At 67.2% G+C, this 25,477-nt stretch overlaps 2 protein-coding genes across 2 annotated transcripts; both read left to right on the plus strand.

The window, feature by feature from the left end:
* The first annotated feature begins 927 nt into the window (after positions 1 to 927).
* On the plus strand, positions 928 to 6,963 carry PPP1R18 (protein phosphatase 1 regulatory subunit 18). The gene is made up of 3 exons (XM_068923900.1): positions 928 to 1,220; positions 4,835 to 5,036; positions 5,903 to 6,963. Exons 1-3 carry the CDS (start codon positions 948 to 950, stop codon positions 5,920 to 5,922), a joined length of 495 nt encoding a protein of 164 aa, XP_068780001.1. The 5' UTR covers positions 928 to 947; the 3' UTR covers positions 5,923 to 6,963.
* A 481-nt stretch (positions 6,964 to 7,444) lies between these two features.
* Positions 7,445 to 25,477, plus strand: DHX16 (DEAH-box helicase 16). The gene is made up of 20 exons (XM_068923863.1): positions 7,445 to 7,685; positions 8,742 to 9,007; positions 9,618 to 9,771; positions 10,510 to 10,566; positions 10,671 to 10,925; positions 11,003 to 11,233; positions 12,187 to 12,378; positions 13,282 to 13,392; positions 14,093 to 14,208; positions 14,698 to 14,908; positions 15,623 to 15,721; positions 16,537 to 16,689; positions 17,517 to 17,657; positions 17,956 to 18,118; positions 18,937 to 19,055; positions 19,167 to 19,234; positions 20,374 to 20,536; positions 22,503 to 22,664; positions 23,646 to 23,819; positions 24,636 to 25,477. The coding sequence occupies exons 1-20, from the start codon at positions 7,476 to 7,478 to the stop codon at positions 24,762 to 24,764; spliced, it is 3,174 nt and encodes a 1,057-aa protein (XP_068779964.1). The 5' UTR covers positions 7,445 to 7,475; the 3' UTR covers positions 24,765 to 25,477.

A 25,477-nucleotide genomic window follows, 5' to 3' on the forward strand; every position in this document is an offset into this window, starting at 1 on the left:
TGGAGGCTACCAAGGGTCATGGAACAGTCAGGGGCCATGGGATGGTCGAGGACCTGGAGGCCAGCAAGGGCTGTGGGATGGTCAAGGACCTGGGGGCCAGCAAGGGCCATGATATGGTTGAGGGCCATGGGATGGCTGGGAACCTGGAGGCCACCAAGGGCCATGGGATAGTTGAGGGCTCTAGGACCGCTGAGGACCTGAAGGCCACCAAGGGCCATGGGATAGTTGAGGGCTCTAGGACTGCTGAGGACCTGGAGGCCACCAGGGGCTGTGGGACGGTCGAGGGCTGTGGGACGGTCGAGGACCTGGAGGCCACCAAGGGCCGTGGGACGGTCAAGAAGGAGCTGGGGACAGTCAGGAGCTGGAGGAGCCTCGAGGGCCGTGGGGCCGCCGCGAGCGCGGGGCTGGTCGAGGGGCCGGGGGTGGTCAGGAGCTGGAAAGTGGCCGAGGGCCGGGGGTCAACCGTGACCCCAGAAGTGGTCAAGGGCCATGAGTCAACCGTGACCCCAGAGGTGGCCGAGGGCCGGGGGTCAACCATGACCCCAAAGATGGTCGAGAGCTGTGGGTCAACCACGACCCCAGGGACGGCCGAGGGCCGGGGGTCAACCGTGACCCCAGAGGTGGTCAAGGTCCATGGGTCAACCGTGACCTCAGGGATGGCCGAGGGCCATGGGTCAACCGTGACCCCAGAGGTGGTCGAGAGCCGGGGGTCAACCACGACCCCAGGGATGGTTGAGGGCCAGGGGTCAACCACGACCCCAGGGACGGCTGAGGGCCGTGGGGCGGCCATGACACCCGGAACGGCTGAGAGCCGTGGGGCGGCCATGACACCCGGCCGGGGTTGGGCCGAGGTGGGCGGCGGGGCGCGGGGGGAAGTGGGGGCGGGCCCAGGCCCCTCCCACGGCCTCGGGGCGGCCCCGGGGGACGGCGGCGCGGCGCCGGCCGCCATGCGTGGGGCGCCCCGCCGCGAGCCCGGGCCCCCCCCGGCCCTGGCCCACCCGGCCTTGCAGCGGCGCAGCGGCAACACCATCACGGTGCGGCCCCGGCGGGGGGTGGCCAACGGCCTCGACGGGGGACCCCCTGCCCCCCCCGCTCCCCCCACCGCCCCCCCGGGACCCCCCAAGAAGCGCTACCCCACGGCCGAGGAGATCCAGGTCATCGGCGGCTACCTGGCCCTGCCCCGCTCCTGCCTGGCCAAGAACGACCCCCACCGCAAGAAGGTAGGGCCCCCCTGGCTCCCCCCGGCTGTCCCCAGGTCCATCCCACGTCGCCCCCGCGGCCCACGGTGTCCTCCCCAGCTCCTCTGTGACCCCTCGTGTCCCCACCAGGTCTCCTGAAGCCCCCCAGATCCATCCCACGTCACCCCGTGTTGCCCTGTGGTCTATGATGTCCCCTCGTGTCCCCACCAGGTCTTCTGAAGCCCCCCAGATCCATCCCACGTCACCCCGTGTTGCCCTGTGGTCTATGATGTCCCCTTGTGTCCCCACCAGGTCTCCTGAAGCCCCCCAGATCCATCCCACGTCACCCCGTGTTGCCCTGTGGTCTATGATGTCCCCTCGTGTCCCCACCAGGTCTCCTGAAGCCCCCCAGATCCATCCCACGTCACCCCGTGTTGCCCTGTGGTCTATGATGTCCCCTCGTGTCCCCACCAGGTCTTCTGAAGCCCCCCAGATCCATCCCACGTTACTCCGTGTCCCCTTGTGGTCCATGTCCACGCGTATCCCCACTAGGTCTCCTGAAGCCCCCCAGATCCCTCCCACATCGTCCCATGTCCTCCTGTGGTCCATGGTGTCTTCCCTAGGTCCCCTATGTCCCCTCATGTCCCCACTAGGTCCCCTGAAGTCCCCCAGATCCACCCTCTCTCTTTTCCCCTCCTGGATGTCCCCATCCCTGTCCCATCCTGGACCCTTCTGACCCTTGTTCTCACCTCCTGGACCCCCATCCTTGTCCTTGTCCCTTTCCACCATCTCTATCCCTGTACCTCATCCCTGTCCTCTCCTGGACCACCGTCCCTGTCCCCTGTCCTCTCCTAGACCGCTTATCCTTGTCCCCCGTCTCTGGTCCTCATCTCCAGGACCACCGTCCTTGTCCCCTCTCCCTTCCTGGGCCCCCATCCTTGTCCCTTGTCCCCGTCACCTGCTGGACTTTGTCCCTCGTCCTCATCTCTTGGACCCCCATCTTTGTCCCCATCACCTCCTGGACCTCATCCCTCATCCTCATCTCCTGGACCTCATCCCTCGTCCCCTTTCACCTGCTGGACCTCATCCCTCGTCCTCACCTCCTGGACCCCCCTCCTTGTCCCTTGTCCCCTGTCACCTCCTGGACCCCCCTCCTTGTCCCCAACACCTCCTGGACCCCCCTCCTTGTCCCCTGTCACCTCCTGGACCTCATCCCTCATCCTTACCTCCTGGACCCCCATCCTTGTCCCCTGTCACCTCCTGGACCCCCATTCTTGTCCCCTCATCCCCTGTCACCTCCTGGACCTCATCCCTCATCCCCTGTCACCTGCTGGACCTCATCCCTCGTCCTCACCTCCTGGACCCCATCCTTGTCCCCTCGTCCCCTGTCACCTCCTGGACCTCATCCCTCATCCCCTGTCACCTGCTGGACCTCATCCCTCGTCCTCACCTCCTGGACCCCATCCTTGTCCCCTCGTCCCCTGTCACCTCCTGGACCTCATCCCTCATCCCCTGTCACCTGCTGGACCTCATCCCTCGTCCTCACCTCCTGGACCCCAATCCTTGTCCCCTCGTCCCCTGTCACCTCCTGGACCTCATCCCTCATCCCCTGTCACCTGCTGGACCTCATCCCTCGTCCTCACCTCCTGGACCCCAATCCTTGTCCCTTGTCCCCTGTCACCTCCTGGACCTCATCCCTCAACCCCATCACCTCCTGGACCCCCATCTTTGTCCCCTGTCACCTCCTGGACCTCATCCCTCATCCCCTGTCACCTGCTGGACCTCATCCCTCGTCCTCACCTGCTGGACCCCCATCCTTGTCCCCTGTCACCTGCTGGACCTCATCCCTCGTCCTCACCTCCTGGACCCCCATCCTTGTCCCTTGTCCCCTGTCACCTCCTGGACCTCATCCCTCGACCCTGTCACCTCCTGGACCCCCATCCTTGTCCCCTGTCACCTCCTGGACCTCATCCCTCATCCCCTGTCACCTGCTGGACCTCATCCCTCGTCCTCACCTGCTGGACCCCCATCCTTGTCCCCTGTCACCTGCTGGACCTCATCCCTCGTCCTCACTTCCTGGACCCCCATCCTTGTCCCTTGTCCCCTGTCACCTCCTGGACCTCATCCCTCGACCCCGTCACCTTCTGGACCCCCATCCTTGTCCCCATCCCTTTCCACCATCCCTTCCCCCCCCCGTCCCACCCCCAGATGCCTGGGTCCCCTCAGCTTGAAGGGGGGGGGTGAGAGCAGGGCCGGGGAGGGGGGAGGTTGGGCACCCGGACGCCTGGGCCCTCGCCGCCGCTTCCGTTCCCGGCTCCCGCCCGCCCGGAGGAAGCTGGTGGCCGTTACCCGGCCCGGACGCCTGGGCCCCTCGCCCCACGCCGCAGCCGGGTGGTTGGAGTGGAGTTGGGGGGGGGGGGGGTTGGGGCCGGACGCCTGGGCCCCTCTGCAGCCGTGGGGCGGGTGGAGCGGGGTGAGGGGGGGGGCACCCTGCTCCCCCCCCATAGCACCCAGAATCCTCTGGGGTGCCCCGAAAACAGGAACTTGGGGGGGGAAGGGGGGCAGGAAGCGGTTCCTGCGGGGGGGGGTGGGCGGGGCTGCCCGGACGCCTGGGCCCCCTGCTTCCCCGCCCCTCCCCCACCACCCTGCACTCGTCGGGGCCGCGTGACCCCCTCCCCCGCTCGTTAATAGGCTCCCGTTAATTGCGATTAAGCCAGGGAGGTGGATTAATTGCTATGGGAACCCCAGGCCGTGGTCCGGGATGGGGGGGGGGACACTGGGGGCATCACGTTGTCACCTTGCCGGCAGCGTCCCCGTGCCTGGGGGGTCCTCATGCCACCCCCAAGATGCCCCCATGGTGTCTCCATCCCCAGGGTGTCCCCATGGTGTCCCTGTGCCCGGTGTGTCCCCCCCCCATCCCCATGGTGTCTCTGTGCCCAGGGTGTCCCCATGCCACCCTCAAGATGTCCCCACAGTGCCTCCATCCCCATAGTGTCTTGTCCCCATGGTGTCTCCATCCCCAGGGTGTCCCCATGCCACCCTCAAGATGTCCCCACAGTGTCTCCATCCCCATAGTGTCTTGTCCCCATGGTGTCTCCATCCCCAGGGTGTCCCCATGCCACCCTCAAGATGTCCCCACGGTGCCTCCATCCCCATAGTGTCTCGTCCCCATGGTGTCTCCATCCCCAGGGTGTCCCCATGCCACCCTCAAGATGTCCCCACGGTGCCTCCATCCCCATAGTGTCTCGTCCCCATGGTGTCTCCATCCCTAGGATGTCCCCATCCCCAGGGTGTCCCCATGGTGTCCCCTGAGATGTCCCCAAGGTGTTTCCATGCCCATGGTGTCCCCATGCCACCCCCTGGAGATGTCCCCATGGTGTCCCCATGCCACCCCCTGGAGATGTCCCCATGGTGTCTCCATGCCCATGGTGTCCCCATGCCACCCCCTGGAGATGTCCCCATGGTGTCCCCATGCCACCCCCTGAGATGTCCCCATGGTGCCTCCATGCCCATGATGTCCACATGCCACCCCCCGAGATGTCCCCACAGTGTCCCTGTGCCCGGGGTCTCCCCATGCCACCCCCCATGATGTCCCCCCGCCCGCGGTGCCCCCACCCCCACGTCACCCCCCCCATGTTCCCCCCCACCCCGGGCAGCTGAAGATCTGGTTCAGCGAGCGGGAGCTGGAGCGCACCTTCTGCTACCCCTCGGAGGGGGCGGCCATGGCGGCCTGGGGGCCCCCCGAGGAGCCGCCCGCCCCGGGCCCCCCCCCGGCACCCGACGACGACGACGAGGACGACGAGCCCCCCCCGGGCCGCGGGCTGCCTGGGGGGCTGCGCGCCCGCACCCTGCTCGTCGGTGAGTGGTTCCCCCCACCCCGGACACCTGGGTCCCCCCGGGTGGGGGGGGGGTGGACCCATGGGTCCTGGGGGGGGGGAGTAGAGGTCCTGGGGGGGCAATAGGGGCCTTATGGGGGGCAATAGGGGTCCTGGGGGGGCAATAAGGGCCTTGGGGGGGCAATAGGGGTCTGAGTAGGGGCAATTGGGGTCCTGGAGGGGGAATAAGGGCCTAATGGGGGGCAATAGGGGTCCTGGGGGGGGGCAATAACGGCCTTGGGGGGGCAATAGGGGTCCAGGTAGGGGCAATTGGGGTCCTGGGGGGGAGAATAGGGGTCCTTGAGGGGATAATAAGGGCCTTGGAGAGGGTGATAGGGGTCCTGGGGGGCAATAAGGGCCTTGTGGGGGGCAATGGGGGTCCTGGGGGGGCAATAGGGGTCCTTGGGGTGGCAGTAAGGGCTTGGAGGGGGCAATAAGGGCCTTATGGGGGGCAATAGGGATCCTGGGGGGGCAATAAGGGCCTTGGAGGGGCAATAGGGGTCCGGGTAGGGGCAATTGGGGTCTTGGGGGGGGGAATAGCGGTCTGGGGGGGCAATAAGGGCCTTGTGGGGGGCAATGGGGGCCCTGGGGGGGAATAGGGGTCCTGAGGGGGGTAATAAGGGCCTTGGGGGGGGGCGATAGGGGTCCGGGTAGGGGCAATTGGGGTCCTGGGGGGGGAATAGGGGCCTTGGAGGGACAATAAGGGCCTTGGGGGGGCAATAGGGGTCCTGGGAGGAACAGTAGGGGTCCTGGGGGGGCAATAGGGGTTGGGTGGGGGACAGAGCATGGGTGCAGGGGGGTCTTGGCCGCCAGGGTCCTGACACCCCCCCCCGTTTCCCCCCCCACCAGACGAGTCCTGCCGGCGGTAACCCGGGGGCTGGGGGGGCTGGGACCCCCCCGGCGAAGTGGGGGCCGGACCCGAACCGTGACCCACCCCCCCCCCGGTGGGGCAGGACGGGGGGGGGCGGCAGCGGGGGGGGGCACGAGGACGCTGTTCCCCCCCCCACCCTGGTCCCTGGAGCGGGGGGGGTGTTTGGGTGTGGGGGGGGGCACAGCTTTACCCCCCCCCCCCATTTTGTAGCTTTTTCTAGCAGCTGGGGGGGGATGTTCCTTAACGAGGTTTTTTTTTACCTAATTAAGGATTTTTTTTTGTTTTTTTAGCTGGGGGGGGGGTCAAATTTGTCAGTATTGGGCCGCCGGCAGCTGTCCCAGTTAGGAACTGGGATGGGTCCAGTTGCAGCTGGGTTTTGGCGGGGGGGGGGGGCGCACAGCCAAGGCAGTATTAGCTGGGGGGTGGGGCTAAAGGCAGGGGGCGGGGCTTCGGGATCTGTGGGCGGGGCTGTGGGGGTGGAGAGGCGGGACTTCCTGTCGGGGGCAGCAGAGGAGAGTGGGGCCGGGCGTGGGGCCGGCGGCCATGACAGCGGGGAGGAGGCCTAGGCCGCAGCCCTGGGCCTGCTCCTGTCGCCATGGCGACGCAGCCCTGGGCCTGTCTTGTCACCGTGGCAACGCAGCCCTGGGCCTGCTCCTGTTGCCATGGCGACGCAGCCCTGGGCCTCTGTCATCGCCATGGCGACGCAGCCCTGGGCCTGTCTTGTCACCGTGGTGACGCAGCCCTGGGCCTGTCTTGTCACCGTGGCGACGCAGCCCTGGGCCTGTTCTTGTTGCCATGGAGACGCAGCCCTGGGCCTGCTCCCGTCGCCATTGCAACGCAGCCCTGGGCCTGTCCTGTCACCCTGACAACAGAGTCCTGGGCTTGTCACGTCGCCATGGTGACACAGCCCTGGGCTTGTCTCGTCGCCATGGCGACGCAGCCCTCGGCGTGTCCCGTCGCCATGGCGACCGGGGCGGGGCCGCCGACTTTGACGCGCTGTAACGGGAAGAGCGACAATAAAACAAAATGGCGACCTGCACTGCGTGAGCCGGTGCGAGCGGGTTTGGGGGGGGGGGCCGCGGGGGAGGAAAATGGCCGCCGTCCCGTAAATCCCCGTGTGGGCGTGCAGCCCAATAGCGAGCTGGCGGAGCGTGCGTGTGTGTTTGGCGGGAAGGGGCGGGGGGGGTCCCGAGCTGGGGAGCGTTGGGAGGGGGGATAAAGAGGCGGGAGGTGAGAAACGGCCGCGGGGAACGCCGGGGTTGGGGGGGGGGGGGAGCGGCGCGGCTACACGGGACATTACGGCGGCCTGAGGTTGGGGGGGGCGGTACTGAGGGGAGGCGGCGGGAGGCGGGCTGAGAGGGGCGGCGCCTGCGCAGAGCGAGGCGGGAGGCGGAGCTGAGGGAGGCGGCGCCTGCGCAGAGCGCGGCGGGAGGCGGGGCTGAGGGAGGCGGCGCCTGCGCAGAGCGCGGCGGGAGGCGGGGCGGCGGACTGCGCCTGCGCAGAGCGCGGCGGGAGGCGGGGCGAGGCGGCGTACGGCGGCCGGCGGGGGCCATGGCGGCGGCGGCGGGGCTGGAGCGCTGGGTGGCGGCGGAGCTGCAGGCGCTGCTGGGCCTCAGCGCCCGCCACGTACCCGCCTTCCTGGTGGCGCTGGCGCGGCGCAGCCGCAGCCTCGACGAGCTGCTCGAGCGCCTGCGCGAGACCGAGGCGCTGCGCGTGGAGGAGCCGCGCGTGCGCGCTTTCGCCCGGCAGCTGTGGGAGAAGGTGGGCGGGGCCTCCACGAGGGGGCGGGGCTGATGCAAGGCGGGAGCCAATGAGAAGAGGGAGGGCGGGGCTGGTGGCGCTCGGCTCCTCCCCCCGGGGAGGGGGCGGAGTCAGGATTGGTGAGGGGGCGGGGCCAAGATGGGGAGGGGGCGGGGGCTGTCATCAGGGAGCCAATGAGAAAAGAGGGCGGGGCCAGAATGGGAGAGGGGGTGGGCTCAGGATGGGAGGGGGCGGGGGCTGTCATCAGGGAGCCAATGAGAAAACAGGGGGGCGGGGCCAGGATGTGAGAGGGGGTGGGGGTCAGGGTGGGAGGGGCGGGGGCTGTCATCAGGGAGCCAATGAGAAAACGGGGGTGGGGCCAAGATGGGGAAGGGGTGGGGGCTGTCATCAGGGAGCCAATGAGAAAAGAGGGAGGCGGGGCCAGGATGTGAGAGGGGGTGGGGTCAGGATGGGAGGGGGTGGGGCTGTCATCAGGGAGCCAATGAGAAAACAGGGGGGTGGGGCCAGGGTGAGGGGCACTACTGGCACTGGAGGAGCCAATGAGAAGGGAGGGGGCGGGGCCAGGATTAGGAGGGGGCGGGACTGACACTAGAGGAACCAATGAGAAAAGAGGGGGGGTGGTGCCAGGATGGGGGCAGTGCTGGCACTGGAGGAGCCAATGAGAAGGGAGGGGGCGGGGCCAGGATGGGGGCAGTGCTGGCACTGGAGGAGCCAATGAGAAGGGAGGGGGTGGGGCCAGAATGAAGGGGAGGGGGCCGAGCTGGCAGAGGTGGGAGCCAATGGGAAGAGAGGAGGCGGGGCTTGCAGCACCCAGCTCCCTGGGGAGGGAGGCGGGCCCCCCCGGGAAGGGGCGGGGCCAGCAAGGGGAGGGGGTGTGGCATGTCAGGGGTGGGAGGAGCTAGAGGGGGGGGAGTGGATTGGGCCAAAGCGGCGGCCGGGCGGGACCGAGGGGAAGGGGGTGAAGGCAGGGAGGGGGGCGGGGCCAGGCCAAGCTGGGGGCGGGGCCAAGGCAAAGGGGTGTGGCTTAACCTCGCCCCGCCCCCTCTTCTCTTCCAGGTGCCCCGGGAGCCGCGGCCGGAGCCGCCGGGCCGAGCGGCCGAGCGGGCGGCCCGGGAGCTGCAGCGCCGCAACCAGGGCTACCGGCTCCTCGAGAGCGACGACGAGGACGAGGACAAGGACCAGCGGGGCGGCGGCCATGGCCCCGGCCCCGCCCCCTCACCCGGCCCCGCCCCGCCGTCCCCCCCAAACCGCCGCCGCCGCCACCTCCGCCGCCGCCGCCCCGACTCCCCGGAGTCGGCCAGCCCGTCCCCGCCGCCGCCGCCGTGAGTAGCCCTCCCTTCCCCCCATTTTTGGGGACCCCCCACCCCCCCGGACCCTTTTGGGGGGGTATCACCCATTTCACAGTCCCCCCCCCAGCTCTTGGGGGGGTCCCCCTGGCTCTTGGGGTCCCCCTGGCTCTTGGGGGCCCCTGATTTTTGGGAGCTCCCCTGATCCTTGGGGTCCTCCCTCATTTTTTGGCTCCCCCCCACCCAATTTCAGGGACCCCCCCCCCCCACTGGGGTGCTCCCACTGCTCTCAGGACCCTCCCCAAGTTTTGGGGTCCCCCTCCCCTCACCCTTGGGCTTCCTCCAGCTCTCAGGGTCCCCCCTCTCGCCCTTGGGGTTGCCCCTGGCTTTCAAGACCCCCCCCCACCAGTTTTGGGCATCCCACCTCGCTCTTGGGGTCCCCTACATTTTTTGGGGTCCCCTGTTTGATTTTGGCCCCCCCCAGACTCTCACAGCCCCCTCCCACCCGTGTCCCAGCAGCCCCCAATTTCTCAGCCCCTCACCCTTCTCTTATTTTGGGGGCTCTCCCTTATTTTTGCACGCCACCACGCTTTGGGGTCTCTCCTCCACCGTTTTTTTCGGGGTCCCCCCCCCCACCTCACTGCAGGCCGCCGGAGCCCCCCGAGGAGCCGGAGGCCGAATGGGAGGCGTCGGAGCGGGAGCGCCTGCGGGACCTGGAGGAGCGCGACGCCTTCGCCGAGCGCCTGCGCCGCCGCGACCGCGACCGCACGCGCACCGTCCTCGCCCGCCCCGACGCCAAGGTGCCCGGCGGGGTTTTTTGGGGGGTCCTGGGGGTGGATTGGCATCGTTAGTGGGGAACGTTGGGGGTCTCTTGGGGAGGATTTGATGTCCCTGGTGGAGGATTTTGGGTCCCTGGGGGGATTGGGAGTCCTTGCCAGGTTTGTGGGGAGTTTCCTGAATGGGATTTGGGGTCCTTGGGTGGGGTTTGAGGGACCTGGGTGGGATTTGAGGTCCTTACCAGGTTCCTGGAGGCTCTTGGATGGGATTTGGGGGATTTGGTTGGGTTTTGAGAGACCTGGTTGGGATTTGAGGTCCTTGCCAGGTTCCTAGAGGCTCCGGGATGGGATCTGGGGGCTCTGGTTGGGATTTGGGGGCCTTGGGTGGGATTTGAGGTCCTCACCAGGTTCTTGAAGGCTTCTGGATGGGATCTGGGGGCCCTGGATGGGGTTTGGAGGCCCTATCTGGCTCCTGGAGGTCTTTGGGTGGGGTATGAGGGTTGCGGATGGGATCTGGAGTCTCTGCTGGGCTCCTGGGGGTCTTTGGATTGGACTGGGGAAGACCTATGTACGATCTGGGGTCCTTGGTGGACTCCTGGGGGTCCCCAGCTGGGATTTGGTGTCCCTGCCTGGCTCCTGGAGGTCCCTGGATGGGATTTGGGAGTCCTTGGGTGGGATTAGGCATCCCTGGTGGGGATTTGGGGTCCTCAGCTGAGATTTGGAGTCCCCGCCCATCTCCCACCCCTCTCGCCCCATCCGCAGGCCTACGAGGAGGCGCAGAAACGCCTGAAGGTGGCCGAGGAGGACCAGAAAGCCATGGTGAGCCCCAGGGCAACACCGGGACCGCGGGACGGGCGGATGCGGGACGGGTGGACGCGGGACCCCTCCGCTTCCTCCTGACACCCCGGCCCGGCTCCCCGCAGGTGCCCGAACTGCGCAAGAAGTCGCGGCGGGAATACCTGGCCAAGCGGGAGCAGGACAAGCTGGAGGAGCTGGAGGCGGACATCGCCGACGAGGAGTACCTGTTCAGCGGCGTGGTGCTGACGGGCGCCGAGCGCCGCGAGCTCGACTACAAGCGCCGCGTGCGCGACCTGGCGCGCGAGTACAAGCGGGCGGACGAGAAGGAGAAGCTGGAGAAGAGCAACCGCTACTACATGCCCGAGGAGACCCGCACCAAAGTACGGTGACGGTGATGGCGACGCGGGGGTTTCCCTGCCCGGCGCCGGCCCTCACCGCCGCTCTCCCGCCGCCGTAGAAGATCCCTGAGCGCGAGGAGGCGGCGGCGGCGGCCGAGGACGAGCCGACGGCCCCCCGGGACGAGCAGCGGCGCTGGGAGGAGGAGCGCATTGGGGCGGCCGCCCTGCGCTTCGGGGCCCGCGACGCCGCCCGCCACCGGCCCTCCAAGGACTACGACTTCATCCTCGAGGAGGACGAGATGATCCAGTTCGTCAGCGCCGTGCAGATGCAGGGCACCGAGCCCGACAAGGTAGGCTGGGCGGGCCTCTCCGGGCGTTGGGAGGACTGGGGGACTCTATGGTTGCACGCTGACCCAGTTTTAAGTGGCGTCTGGCTGCGGCTTTTACCTTTTTTGGTGCTTTGGAGGACCAAAGCTTGCATGGTTGCACCTTGACTGAGGAGCTGGTGTGGGTTTTTTTAGCTCTTTGGAGGAGCAGCAGCTCTATGGTTACACGCTGAGTGAGGAGAAGGGGTTTTTCCGGGTTCTTGGAGGACTAATAGCTGTGTTACAGCTGATGGGTGGGAGAGTACTTGGAGGATTTGTGGCTCTTGATCAAGGAGTTACTTGGGGTGTGGTTTTTTGGAGGACCAGCCACTCTATGGTTACGCCTTGATCGAGATGTTATCTGGGTCTGGTTTTTTGGAGGACTAGCAGCTCTATGGTTACACCTTGATTGAGTTCATTGGTGTTGAGGAGTCTTGGAGGACCAGCCTCTCTATGGTTACATCTTGGTCAAGTTCATTGGTGCTGGGGGCTCTTGGAGGAGCAGCCTTTCTATGGTTACATCTTGAGTGAGTTTATTGGCATTGAAGACTGTGGAGGACCAGCCTCTCTATGGTTACACTTTAATCAAGTTTATCGGTGTTGTGGGCTCTTGGAGGACCAGCCTCTGTATGGTTACACCTTGAGTGAGTTCCTTGGTGTTGTGGGCTCTTGGAGGACCAGTCTCTGTATGGTTACACCTTGATGGAGTTCATTGGGGTTGGGGGCTCTTGGAGGACCAGCCTCTCTGTGGTTACACCTTGAGTGAGCTTATTGGCATTGGGGGCTGTTGGAGGACCAGCCTCTCTATGGTTACACTTAAATCGAATTTATTGGGGTTGGGGGCTCTTGGAGGCCCGGCCTACCCTGCCGCCCCTCTGGAGGACCTCGAGTTGGGCGGCAGCCGGGGGGGCCGACGGGTGACGCGGGCGCCCCGACAGGCGGCGGCGGCGGCGCCGGGGGCCGAGGCGGAGCGGCGGCGACAGTCGGCGCAGGAGGCGCGCCGCACCCTGCCCATCTACCCCTACCGGGCCGAGCTGCTGGCCGCCATCGCCCGCCACCAAGTGCTCGTCATCGAGGGCGAGACCGGCTCCGGCAAGACCACGCAGATCCCCCAGTACCTGCACGAGGAGGTGCCGGGGGGCCGCGGGGGGCGGGGGGGGCCGCGGGGGGCGGGGGGGGCCGATGGGGGCAGGGGGGTGCTGGAGGGGCAGATCAGGGGCAATAGGGGGCAGGTAGGGCAAGAGGGGGGCAGGTCGGGGGTGTTGGGGGCAATAGGGGGGCGAGTGAGGGTGTTGGGCAGATCGGGGGGCAATGGGGGCAGATGGGGCAATAGGGGGCCAGGTCAGGGAAATTGGGGGCAATGGGGTGCGGGTGGGGGTGTTGGGGGGGCAGATCAGGGGCAATAAGGGGCAGATGGGGCAATGGGGGGCAGGTTGGGGGTGTTGGGAGGGCAATGGGGTGCGGGTGGGGGTGTTGGGGGGCAGATCAGGGGGCAATGGGGGCAGATGGGGCAATAGGGGGCCAGGTCAGGGGTGTTGGGGGCAATGGGGTGCGGGTGGGGGTGTTGGGGGGCAGATCGGGGGCAATAAGGAGCAGATGGGGCAATGGGGGGCAGGTTGGGGGTGTTGGGAGGGCAATGGGGTGCGGGTGGGGGTGTTGGGGGGCAGATCAGGGGGCAATGGGGGCAGATGGGGCAGTAGGGGGCCAGGTCAGGGGTGTTGAGGGGGCAATGGGGTGCGGGTGGGGGTGTTGGGGGGCAGATCGGGGGCAATAGGGGGGCAGGCTGGGGGTGTTGGGCAATGGGGTGCGGGTGGGGGTGTTGGGGGGCAGATCGGGGGCGTGGGGCAGGTGCCCCCCTTCCTACCTCCCTATTTTGCCCCAACCCCATTTTGTCGCCCTCCAACCCCATTTTTTTCCCCCTTGATGCCTGTTTTTGGCCCCCCGACCCCATTTTTCGCTCCTCTGACCCCTTTTTTGGTCCACCGACCCCGTTTTTTGCCCCTCTGACCCCGTTTTTTGCCTCCCCCCCCCAGGGTTACACCCGGCAGGGGCTGAAGATCGGCATCACCCAGCCGCGGCGCGTGGCTGCCATGAGCGTGGCCGCCCGCGTGGCCGTGGAGATGGGCACCAAGCTGGGCAACGAGGTGACGCGGGGACCCGGCGGGGGGCGGGGGACCCTGGGGAACGCATCCGGGACGTGTCCCCATCCCACGGGGACCTTGGGGACATGTCCCCATCCTGAGGGACCATGAGGGACCCTGGGGAACGCGTCCCCGTCCCATGGGGACCATGAGGGACCTTGGGGACGCGTCTCTGTCCCACAGGGACCCCACAGGATCTTGGGGACATGTCCCCATCCTGGGGGGCCTTAGTGGCCTGTTCCTGTTGAAGAGGACCCTGAGGGGGACTACGGAACCTCAGGGACATGTCTCCATCCTAAAGGACCATGAGGGACCTTGGGGACATGTCCCCATCGCAGATGACCTGAGAACATGTCCCCATCCCACGAGGACCCCAAGCGACTGTGGGGAATGTGTCCTCGTCCCAGGGGACCACGAGGGACCGTGGGGACGTGTCCCCATCCTGAGGAACCGTGAAGGACCCTGGGGACACGTCCTCATCTCAGGGGACCCCGGTGACACGTCCCTGTCCCAAGGAGACCCCACAGGACCGTGGGGACGTGTCCATGTCCTAGGGAGACCATGAGGGACTGTGGTGATGCATCCCAGTCCCAAGGGACCATGGGGGGTGTTAGGGGACCCCAGTGACATGTGTCTATCCCAGGGGACCCCGAGGGGGGTTTGAAGACCCCGGGGGACCCCGGTGACACGTCTTCGTCCCCAGGTGGGCTACAGCATCCGCTTCGAGGACTGCACGTCGGAGCGGACGGTGCTCAAGTACATGACGGACGGGATGCTGCTGCGCGAGTTCCTCACTGAGCCCGACCTGGCCTCGTACAGGTGGCCTTGGGGACACCAGGGGCGTTGGGGACACTGGGGGCGTTGGGGACGCCTGGCACGTTGGGGACAGTGAGGACTGGGGGCAGTGAGGGTGTCTGGGACTTTGAGGGGGAGGAGGGACGTTGGTGACCTCAGAGGTTGTTGGTCATGGCTGTCCCTGTGGCCCTGTGGGTGTCCCAGTGTCCCCATGGGTGTCTGTACATTGCTGTGGGTGTGTTCATGTCCCCGTGGGCGTCCCATAGTCCCTATGGATGTCCCCATGTCCCTATGGATGTCCCATACCTGTCTCCCCCATGCCCTTGGGCGTGCTCATGTCCCTATGGCTGGCCCTGTTTCCCCGTGGCTGTCCCCCCCTCCCCGTGGGTCTCCCCACATCCCCGTGGGTGTCCTCATGTCCCCATGGGCATCCCCGGGGGTGTCCCTACGTCCCCGTGGGCTTCCCCGTGTCCCCGCGGCGTCCCGGCGGAGGGCTGACGCCCGGCCCCGCAGCGTGATCATGGTGGACGAGGCCCACGAGCGGACGCTGCACACGGACGTGCTCTTCGGCCTCGTCAAGGACATCGCCCGCTTCCGGCCCCAGCTCAAGGTGCTGGTGGCCTCGGCCACCCTCGACACCCAGCGCTTCTCCGCCTTCTTCGACGACGCGCCCGTCTTCCGCATCCCCGGCCGCCGCTTCCCCGTCGACATCTACTACACCAAGGTGGCGCGGGGATGCTGGGGGACACCGGGGGGACGTGGGAGCGTTGAGGGCATGGGGACCCTGTGGGACACGTGGGTATGGGAGGACACCGGGGATGCTGGGGGACATGGGGGTGTTGAGGGTATGGGGGCACTGGAGGACATGTGGACGTGGGGGGACACCAGGGGGGGCATGGGAGCATTGAGGGCAGGGGGACGCTGGAGGACACGTAGACGTGGGAGGACACCAGGGGATGTTGAGGGACAGTGGGGGACGTGGGAACGTTGAGAGCACGGGGACACTGGAGGACACGTGGGCATGGGGGGACACCGGGGGAGGTAGGAGCGTTGAGGGCAGGGGGACACTGTGGGACACGTGGACGTGGAGGGACACCAGAGGACGTTGGGGGAACGTGGGAGCACTGGGGGCCTGGGGACACGGGAGCACACGTGGGCATTGCGGGGGACACCTAGGAACGTGGGAGCGTTGAGGGCACGGGGACACTGGAGGATACGTGGACGTGGGGGGACACCAGGACATGTGGGAGCAACGGGGGTCTGGGGACATTGGAGGACACGTGGACATGGGGGGACACCAGGGACCTTGGGGACACTGGGGAGCAGGGCACCCAGGAGGACACGGCGCCGCAGGGACGCAGAGGGCCCCGAACCCGACGGGGGGACGGGGACAGGGACAGGGCTGTCCCCACGCCGACGTCCCACCGTGTCCCCGCAGGCGCCCGAGGCCGACTACCTGGAGGCGTGCGTGGTGTCGGTGCTGCAGATCCACGTCACCCAGCCGCCCGGGGACATCCTCGTCTTCCTCACCGGCCAGGTGCCGCCCCGTTTCCCCCCCGTGTCACCTCCCCGTGTCACCCCTCGCCCCGTGTCACCCCTCCGGCCCCCACAGGCAGCCCTGTGCTCCTACGCGGCCTGGATGTCCCCATCCTCACCACCGCCGTGTCCCTGCGTCTCCAGGTGTCCCCAGATGTCCTCATGCCCCTGGGCATCCCCGATGTCCCCACGCCCTGGGGGTCCCCAATGTCCCCACACCCTGGGGGTCCCTGATGTCCATGTGCCCCTGGGTGTCCCCAATATCCCCGTGCCCCTGGGTGTTCCTGATGTCTCTGGATGTCCTCGATGTCCCCGTGTCCCCGGACGTCCCTGCTGCCCCTAGACGTCCCTGATGTCCCCAGGTGTCCCCAATGTCCCTGGGCGTCCCTGCCGTCCCCATTCCCCTGGGTGCCCCCATGCTCCTGCATGTCCCTGCTGTCCCCATTCCCCTGGCGGGCCCAGATGTCCCCACACCCCTGGATGTCCCTGTGCCCCTGGCTGTCCCTGCGCCCCCAGATGTCCCTGCCGTCCCCATGCCCCCGGCCATCCCGATGTCCTTGATGTCCCCGTGCCCCTGGATGTCCCTGTGTCCCCAGGCATCCCCAATGTCCCCGTGCCCCTGGATGTCCCCGTGCTCCCAGATGTCCCCGCTGTCCCTGTGCCCCGGGATGTCCCCGCTGTCCCCGTGCCCCCCGGCTGTCCCCACACCCCCGACTGTCCCTGCTGTCCCCGCGCCCCGGGCCACCCCCGGTTGTCCCCGCGCCCCGCGCCCTCCCTGCTGTCCCCGCGCCGACGCCGCTGTGCCCGGGGGGACAGGAGGAGATCGAGGCGTGCGTGGAGCTGCTGCAGGAGCGCTGCCGGCGCCTGGGCTCGCGGGCGGCCGAGCTGCTGGTGCTGCCCGTCTACGCCAGCCTCCCCTCCGACATGCAGGCCCGCATCTTCCAGCCCACCCCACCCGGCGCCCGCAAGGTCCGCGCCGCCCCTTTAAGGCCGGCCGGGGCCTCGCTTGGGGGGGCGGGGCCTTGCTTGTGGGGGCGGGGCTTCGGGGGGGGCAGGGGCTCGGGGAAGGGCTTTGATGCTCCTGAGTGAGTCCTTGGGGGAGGCGGGGCCTGAGGGGTTGGAGGGTGGAGCCAAGGGGTTGGAGGGTGGAGCCAAGGGGTTGGGGTGGAGCCAAGGGGTTGGGGGTGGAGCCAAGGAGGGTTGGGGGTGGAGCTAAGGGGTTGGGTGGAGCCAAGGAGGGTTGGGGGTGGAGCCAAGGAGGGTTGGGGTGGAGCCAAGGGGTTGGGGTGGAGCTAAAGGGTCAGGGTGGAGTCTGGGATTGGAGGTGGAGCTATAGGGTGGAGGTGGAGCTATGGGGAACAGGGTCTAAGGGGATGGGGTGGAGCCGAGGGGTTGGGGGAGGGGCCTAAGGGGTCAGGGTGGAGTCTAGGGTTGGAGGTGGAGCTGCAGGGTGGGGGTGGAGCTACAGGGGGCAGGATCTAAAGGGTTGGGTGGAGCCAAGGGGTTGGGGTGGAGCCTAAGACTTGGGGGCTGGGCCTAAGGAGTCAGATTGAGGGCTAATGGGGCGGGGCCTAATGGAGGCATGGCTTCATTAGGATGGGAGGGGTGAGAGGTGGAGCCTGATGGGGCAGAGCCTCAACAGGAGACACCTGGCAGGGGTGGAGCTTCAGGAGGGGAGGAGCCTTAAGGAAGGAGGAGCCTCGAGGAGGGAGGAACATCAAGGGGGTGGGGCCTTGTGAGGAGGAGGGGCTTGCCGAGGTGGGCAGGGCCTGGCAGGTTCCCCCACCCTCTCCCAGGTGGTGGTGGCCACCAACATCGCGGAGACGTCGGTGACCATCGACGGCATCATCTACGTCCTCGACCCCGGCTTCTGCAAGCAGAAGAGCTACAACGCACGCACCGGCATGGAGTCGCTCGTGGTGACGCCCTGCTCCCGGGTACCGCGTTCCCCCCGCCCCGCCTCGTCACCTGGCGGGTGTCACCCGGGCCACCCGTCCCCGGGGTCCCCAACACATCGCTGTGGGCTGGGCGGCCCCCGCGGTGACGCCCTGCTCCTGGGTAACGTCCCCTCGTCACCCAGCGGGTGCATCACGTGGGCCGACCCTCCCACCTTGTCACCCGTCCCCACCCCTGTGTCCCCTCCCCTCCTCTGGGTCCCTGTGGGTCCCCGCTAGTGCCCGGACTCCCTCTCCCACTGTGTCCCCGCACGGGTGCGAGGTGGCTCTGCCCCCGCAGGCCTCGGCGAACCAGCGCGCGGGACGTGCCGGGCGCGTGGCACCGGGCAAGTGCTTCCGCCTCTACACGGCCTGGGCCTTCCAGCACGAGCTGGAGGAGACGCCGGTGCCCGAGATCCAGCGCGCCGACCTGGGCTCCCTCGTCCTGCTGCTCAAGAGCCTCGGTGAGGCCGGAGAAGAGAGGGCTGGAGGGTGGGGGGGGCCCGGGGAGGGGTATCCTGGGGGGCATCGGGGCATTTCAGGGCCGTAGGAGCATCTCAGGGGGCATCAGAGTATCTCAGGGGGCATCAGAGCCTTCTGGGGGCTACTGGGGCATCTCAGGAGGCATCTCAGAAGGCACTGGGGCGTCTTGGAGGGCTTCAGGGGCTCCTGGGGACCATCGGGGCATCTCAGGAGGCATCTCAGAGGGTATTGGGGCATCTTGGGGGGCTTCAGGGCCTTCTGGAGGTGACCAAGGCAGCTTAGGCAGGCATTTCAGAGGGTATTGGAGTATCTCATCAGGCATTGGGGCATCTTGGTAGCTACCAAGGCATCTTAGGCAGGCATCTTGGAGGGCCTCTCAGAGGGTATTGGGGCATCTCAGAGGGCATTAGGGCATTTTGAGGGGCAGTAGGGCATCTTGATGGGTATCTCAGGCAGTGTTAAGGCATCTCAGGAGCAAGTGAGGCATCAGGAAGACCATAGGGGCATCCCAAGAGGTGTTTCAGGGGGGCATCAGGCACCTCGGAGCTTTCAGAGCATCTCAAGAGGCATCTTGGGAGCATCTCAGGGGGCATTGGGGAATCTGGGAACCTTCAGAGTGTCTTGAGGGGCATCTTGGGGAACATCAGGGCATCTCAGAGGGCATCGGGGCATGTTGGGAGGCATCTCCAGGCCATCGGGGCATCTTGGGGGGGCTGTTGGGGCATCTCAGGAGGCTTCTCAGGGACAGTTAGGGCAGCTCAGAGCCCAGGTGACACCAGGGTGACGTCCCCGTCCCCAGGCATCAACGACCTCATCCACTTTGACTTCCTGGACCCGCCGCCCCACGAGACGCTGGTGCTGGCGCTGGAGCAGCTCTACGCCCTGGGCGCCCTCAACCACCTGGGCGAGCTCACCACGGTACTGGGAGCACTGGGAGGGACGTGTCCCCGCCGCTGGGGTGGCCCCGGCTGGGCAGGGGGTTCCTGGGAGCACTGGGTGCCGTGACCGTGTCCCCGTCCCCGTCCCTAGCTGGGCCGGCGCATGGCGGAGCTGCCCGTGGAGCCCATGTTGGCCAAGATGATCCTGGCGTCGGAGCAGTGAGTGTCCCTGCGTCCCCCCACGCGTGTCCCTGTTGTCTCCGTGGTGGTGTCCCCGCGAACGGCTTGCCATCCGTGTCCCCAGCCCTGCGGTGACGTCCCCGTTCCCAGGTCCAGCTGTGCAGAGGAGGCGCTCCCAGTGACCTCCCTGTCCCCAGGGTGATGTCTCTATCCTTGGGGTGATGTCCTCATCCCTAGGCTGATGTCCCCCATCCCCGGGGTGCCATCCCAGTCCCCGGGGTGATGTCTCCATGCCTGGGGTGATGGCCTCATCCCCAGGGTGCTGTCCCCGTTCCTGGGGGTGATGTCTCCCTCCTGGGGGTGACGTCTCCATCCTTGAGGTGATGTCTCCATGCCTGGGGTGATGTCCCCATCCCCAGGGTGATGTCCCTATCCCTGTCCCTGGGGTGACATCTCCATCCTTGGGGTGACATCCCCATCCCCAAGCTGATGTCTCCATCCCTGGGGTGATGGCCCCGTCCCCGATGGGATGTCCCCATCCCCAGGTTGACGTCCCCACCCCCAGGATGACATCTCCATCCCTGGGGTGATGTCCCCGTCGCCAAGTTGACGTCTCCATCCCCGGGTTGATGTCTCCATCCCTGGAGTGACGTCTCCATCCCTGGGGTGATAGTGATGTCCCCATCCCTGGGTTGATGTACCCATCCTTGGGGTGATGTCTCCATGCCCAGGTTGATGTCCCCGTCCCCGGGTTGACGTTCCCGTCCCCGATGTGATGTCTCCATACCTGGGTTGATGTCTCCATCGCCAGGTTGATGTCCTCATCCTCGGGGTGACGTCTCCATGCCCGGGTTGATGTCCCCGTCCCCGGGTTGACGTCCCCATCTCCAGGGTGACGTCCCCATCCCCCAGTTGACATCCCTGTCCCCAACGTGACGTCTCCATTGCCAGGTTGATGTCCCCATCCCTGGGGTGATGTCTCCATGCCCGGGTTGACGTCCCCGTCCCTAAGTTGACGTCCCCATCCCCAGGTTGACGTCCTCCACCCCAGGTTGACGTTTCCATGCCTGGGTTGACATCCCCGTCCCCAGGTTGACGTCCCCGTCCCCGACGTGCCGTCTCCATGCCCGGGGTGACGCGGTGACGCCCCCCCCGCCACCCCTCGTCTCCGTTCCCAGGTACGGCTGCACAGAGGAGGTGCTCTCGGTGGCGGCCATGCTGTCGGTGAACAACGCCGTCTTCTACCGGCCCAAGGACAAGGTGGTGCACGCCGACAACGCCCGCATGAACTTCCACGTGCCGGGCGGCGACCACCTCGTGCTCCTCAACGTCTACAACCAGGCAGGGTGCCGGGGGCCGGGGGGGGATTTGGGGGTCGGGGGGGGGAATGAGGGGTTTTGGGGGTCTTGAGGGGATCTGGAGGGGGAACCAGGGGTTTGGGGGGGGATTTGGGGTTCTTGGGGGGATCTGGAGGGGGAACCTGGGGTTTGGGGGGGAATTTGGGGGGTCTAGGGGGGATCTGGAGGGGGAACCTGGGGTTTGGGGGGGAATTTGGGGGGTCTAGGGGGGATCTGGAGGGGGAACCTGGGGTTTGGGGGGGAATTTGGGGGGTCTAGGGGGGATGTGGAGGGGGAACCTGGGGTTTGGGGGGGAATTTGGGGGGTCTAGGGGGGATCTGGAGGGGGAACCTGGGGTTTGGGGGGGAATTTGGGGGTCTTGGGGGTTCTGGGGGGGATAATGTGGGGTTTGGGGGGGTCTGGGTTCTGGGGGGGAAATCTGGGTTTTTTTGGGGAGGGATTTGGGGGTCTGGAGGGTCCTGGGGGGGGATGTAGGGTTTGGGGGGGGGAATTTGGGGTCTGGGGGTTCCTGGTGGGGGGTAAATCTGGGTTTGGGTCCTGGGGGGGGCAGGGGACCTGGGGGGCAGTTTGGGGGGGACATGGGGGACCCTAGGGCCAGGTGCTGACCGTGTCTCTCTGTCCCTGTGTCCCCCCCCGTGTCCCTCCGTGTCCCCGACTGCTGCCCCGTCCCGTCCCCGTGTCCCCCTGCCACTCCCGCGTCCCCATGTCCCTGTGTCCCCCCCCGCTGTCCCTGCGTCCCCGTGTCCTGCGTCCCCTTGTCCCTGCGTGCCGCTGCCGTTCCTGTGTCCCCTTGTTCCCATGTCCTGTGTCCCCGTGTCCTGTATCCCCGTGTCCCTGTATCTTATGTCCCCATGTCCCCGTGGTGTCCTTGTGTCCTGTGTCCCTGTGTCCCATGTCCCCGTGGTGTCCTCGTGTCCCGTGTCCCTGTGGCATCCCTGTGCCCTGTGTCCCCGTGGTGTCCCCGTGTCCCCATGTCTCGTGTCCCTGTGCCCCCGTGGTGTTCCTGTGTCCCCATGGTGTCCCCGTGTCCCTGTGTCCCCGTGGTGTCCTTGTGTCCTGTGTCCCTGTGCCCCGTGTCCCCATGGTGTCCCCGTGTCTCGTGTCCCCATGGTGTGTCTGTGTCCCCATGGTATCCCTGTGGTGTCCCCATGTCTCATGTCCCCGTGGTGTCCCCATCGTGTCCCCGTGTCTCGTGTCCCCATGGTGTCTCCGTGTCCCCGTGATGTCCCCGTGGTGTCCCCGTGGTGTCCCCGTGTCTCATGTCCCCTGTCTTATGTCCCCGTGGTGTCCCCGTGCCCTGCGGTGTCCCCATGGTGTCCCTGTGTCCCATGTCCCCGTGTCCCTTGTCTCTGTGCCCCTGTGGTGTCCTTGTGTCTCGTGTCCCCATGGTGTCTCATGTCCCCATGGTGTCCCTGTGTCTCATGTCCCCGTGGTGTCCCCATGGTGTCCCCGTGTCTCGTGTCCCTGCGGTGTCTCCCGTGGTGTCCCCACGGTGTCCCTGTGGTGTCTCCGTGTCCCCCGTGGTGTCCCCATGGTGTCCCCGTGGTGTCCCCATGGCGTCCCCGTGTCTTGTGTCCCCGTGGTGTCTCTGTGTCCCCGTGATGTCCCCATGGTGTCCCTGTGTCTCATGTCCCCATGGTGTCCCCGTGTCTCGTGTCCCCGTGGTGTCTCTGTGTCCCCGTGGTGTCCCCATGGCGTCCCCGTGTCTTGTGTCCTCGTGGTGTCCCCATGGTGTCCCCGTGTCTCGTGTCCCTGCGGTGTCTCCGTGTCCCCGTGATGTCCCCATGGTGTCTCCACGGTGTTCCATGTCCCCGTGGTGTCCCCGTGTCCTCGTGGTGTCTCTGTGTCCCCGTGATGTCCCCATGGTGTCCCCGCGGTGTTCCATGTCCCCGTGGTGTCCCCGTGTCTCGTGTCCCCGCGGTGTCGCCGCGGCGTCCCCGCCGGGGCAGTGGGTGGAGAGCGGCCACTCGCTGCAGTGGTGCTACGAGAACTTCGTGCAGCAGCGCTCGCTGCGGCGGGCGCGCGACGTGCGCGACCAGCTCGAGGGGCTCATGGAGCGGGTGGAGGTGGCGCCCGCCTCCTGCCGCGGCGACTACGGCCTCGTCCGCAAGGTGCCCGGCCCCGGGACCCCCCGAACTGCCCGGGACCCCCCAAAACCGCCCAGGAACCCCCCAAAACTGCCCTGGAACCCCCCCAAAAACCACACCGGGAACCCCCAAAACCGCCCCGGGACCCCCCCAAAACTGCCCTGGGACCCCCAGAACTGCCCGAGACCCCCCAGAACTGCCCCGGGACCCCCAAAACCGCCCCGGGACCCCCAGAACTGCCCGAGACCCCCCAGAACCACCCCAGGACCCCCAGAACTGCCCCCAGACCCCCAAAACTGCCCGGGAACCCCCCAAAACTGCCCTGGAACCCCCCAAAAACCACACCGGGACCCCCCAAAACCTCCCTGGGACCACCCAAAACCGCCCTGGGACCCCCCAGAACTGCCCCGGGACCCCCAAAACCGCCCCGGGACCCCCAGAACTGCCCGAGACCCCCCAGAACCACCCCAGGACCCCCAGAACTGCCCCCAGACCCCTAAAACTGTCTGGGAACCCCCCAAAACTGCCCTGGAACCCCCCAAAAACCACACTGAGAACCCCAAAACTGCCCCAGGACCCCCAAAAACGCCCACGGACCCCCAAAACTGCCCCAGAAACCCCAAAACCACCCTGAGACCTCCCCCAAAAACCACCCAGGAACCCCCCATAACTGCCCTGGGACCCCCAAAACTACCATGGGAACCCTAAAACTGCTCTGGGAACCCCAAAACCACCTGGGAACCCCCCCCAAACCCCTAAACTGCCCCAGGAACCCCAAAACTGCCCAGCACCCCCATATCCCCCTCCAGGACCCACATTTCCCCCTCCATTTCCCCCCCCAGGACCCCCATTAACCCCCCCCAGGAGCTCCATATCCTCCCGAGGACCCCCATATCCCCCCACCCAGGACCTCCTGGGACCCCAGTGCCCCCTGCCAGCCCCACGGGGTAACGGGTGACACCAGCCCATTCCCCCCCCGCCCCAACAACACTCACCCACCCGCAGGCCATCACCGCCGGCTTCTTCTACCACACGGCGCGGCTGACGCGGGGCGGCTACCGGACGGTGAAGCACCAGCAGACGGTCTTCATCCACCCCAACAGCGCGCTCTTCGAGGAACAGCCGCGCTGGGTGCTCTACCACGAGCTCGTCTTCACCACCAAGGAGTTCATGCGCCAGGTGGGCCGGGGCCCGGGTGGCACCATGGGACGGGGACCGGCCGAGCCCAGCGGTTTGGTAGACGACCCCCCCACCCCACCCCATGGCCACGTCCTGGCTCGGACTAGGATGATGGACAGCGGTGGGGAGCTCCCACGGGGACCAGGGTGGTGTGACGGTGACAGGAACCCTGTAGCCATGTCCCAATGGGGACCAGGGTGGCGTGATGGTGACCCTCTGTCCCCCCATGGAGACCAGGGTGTCATGTCGGTGACAGAAACCCTGTAGCCATGTCCCAATGGGGACCAGGGTGGCGTGATGGTGACCCTCTGTCCCCCCATGGAGACCAGGGTGTCATGTCGGTGACAGGAACCCAGTGGCCATGTCCCAACGGGGACCAGGGTGGCGTGCCGGTGACAGGGACCTTGTAGCCATGTCCCAAACAGGACTAAGGTGTCTTGCTGGTGACGCCAATGTCACCAACAGGGACCACAGTAAGGGGACAGTGACAGGCTTGACAGACATGTCCTCCACGGGGACCAGGGTGGCGTGACAGTGACCTCATGTCCCTCATGGGGACAAACGGGTCATGAGCGTGATGATGACCCCCCCCCCATGTCCCCTATGGGGACCAAGGTGACGTGACGGTGACACCGTGTCCCCAGTGAGGACCAGGGTGTCACGACAGTGCTGGTGACAGCACGTCCTCCACGAGCACCAGAGCGTCATGACGGTGACGCCACGTCCCCGATGGCGACCGGGGTGTCGTGACAGTGACACCACGTCCCCCATGGGGACCAGAGCGCCATGACGGTGACGCCGCGTCCCCGTCCCCAGGTCATCGAGATCGACAGCGCCTGGCTGCTGGAGGTGGCCCCGCACTACTACCAGGCCAAGGAGCTCGAGGACGCCGGGGCCCGCAAAATGCCCAAGAAAGTGGGCAAGAGCCGAGAGGAGCTGGGCTGAGCTGGGGACGCGGCCGGGGCGGCGGGGGGGGGACACGGGACGCGGCGACGGCCCCCAATACAGCTGGTTTGGAGACCGAGCGGCTCCCAGACGCCTGGGTCCCTGTGTGTCCCCTCAGCCGGACGCCTGGGCCCCCGTGTGAACCCTCCTCGGACACCTGGGCCCCCGTTTCCCCTCACCCGGACACCTGGGCCTCCACATGTCCCCTCGCCCGGACGCCTGGGCCCCCATGTGTCCCCTCCTCGGACACCTGGGCCCGTGTTTCCCCGCGTCTGGGCCCCCACGTGCGCCCTCGCCCGGACGCCTGGGCCCCCGCGTGTCCCCTTGCCCGGACACCTGGGCCCCGGCGTGTCCTCTCCCCCGGATGCCTGGGCCCCTGCGTGTCCCCTCGCCCGGACGCCTGGGCCCCGTGTGTCCCCTCACCCAGACGCCCGGACGCCCTGTGTGTCCCCTCGCCCGGACGCCTGGGCCCCGTGTCCCCTCACCCGGACGCCCGGATGCCCTGCGTGTCCCCTCGCCCGGACGCCTGGGCCCCGTGTGTCCCCTCACCCAGACACCTGGGCCCCTGCGTGTCCCCTCACCCGGACGCCCGGGCCCCCCCGCGTGTCCCCTCTCCCGGACACCTGGGCCCCCCCGCGTGTCTCCTCACCCGGACGCCTGGGCCCCGGCGGTGGCAGCAGCAGCATGACTCCATACATCTCTCTTTATTCTGT

This window comes from Struthio camelus, chromosome 36 (assembly GCF_040807025.1).
Source record: "Struthio camelus isolate bStrCam1 chromosome 36, bStrCam1.hap1, whole genome shotgun sequence".
NCBI classification, from domain to species: domain Eukaryota; kingdom Metazoa; phylum Chordata; class Aves; order Struthioniformes; family Struthionidae; genus Struthio; species Struthio camelus.

Coding starts and splice junctions, on each gene's coding strand:
- PPP1R18 (XM_068923900.1), top strand. CDS start 948: ATGCGTGGGGCGCCCCGCCGCGAGCCCGGGCCCCCCCCGGCCCTGGCC. Junction 1,221..4,834: donor ACGACCCCCACCGCAAGAAG/GTAGGGCCCCCC, acceptor CACCCCGGGCAG/CTGAAGATCTGGTTCAGCGA. Junction 5,037..5,902: donor CGCCCGCACCCTGCTCGTCG/GTGAGTGGTTCC, acceptor CCCCCCCACCAG/ACGAGTCCTGCCGGCGGTAA.
- DHX16 (XM_068923863.1), top strand. CDS start 7,476: ATGGCGGCGGCGGCGGGGCTGGAGCGCTGGGTGGCGGCGGAGCTGCAG. Junction 11,234..12,186: donor AGGGCACCGAGCCCGACAAG/GTAGGCTGGGCG, acceptor GCGCCCCGACAG/GCGGCGGCGGCGGCGCCGGG. Junction 19,235..20,373: donor ATGATCCTGGCGTCGGAGCA/GTGAGTGTCCCT, acceptor CTCCGTTCCCAG/GTACGGCTGCACAGAGGAGG.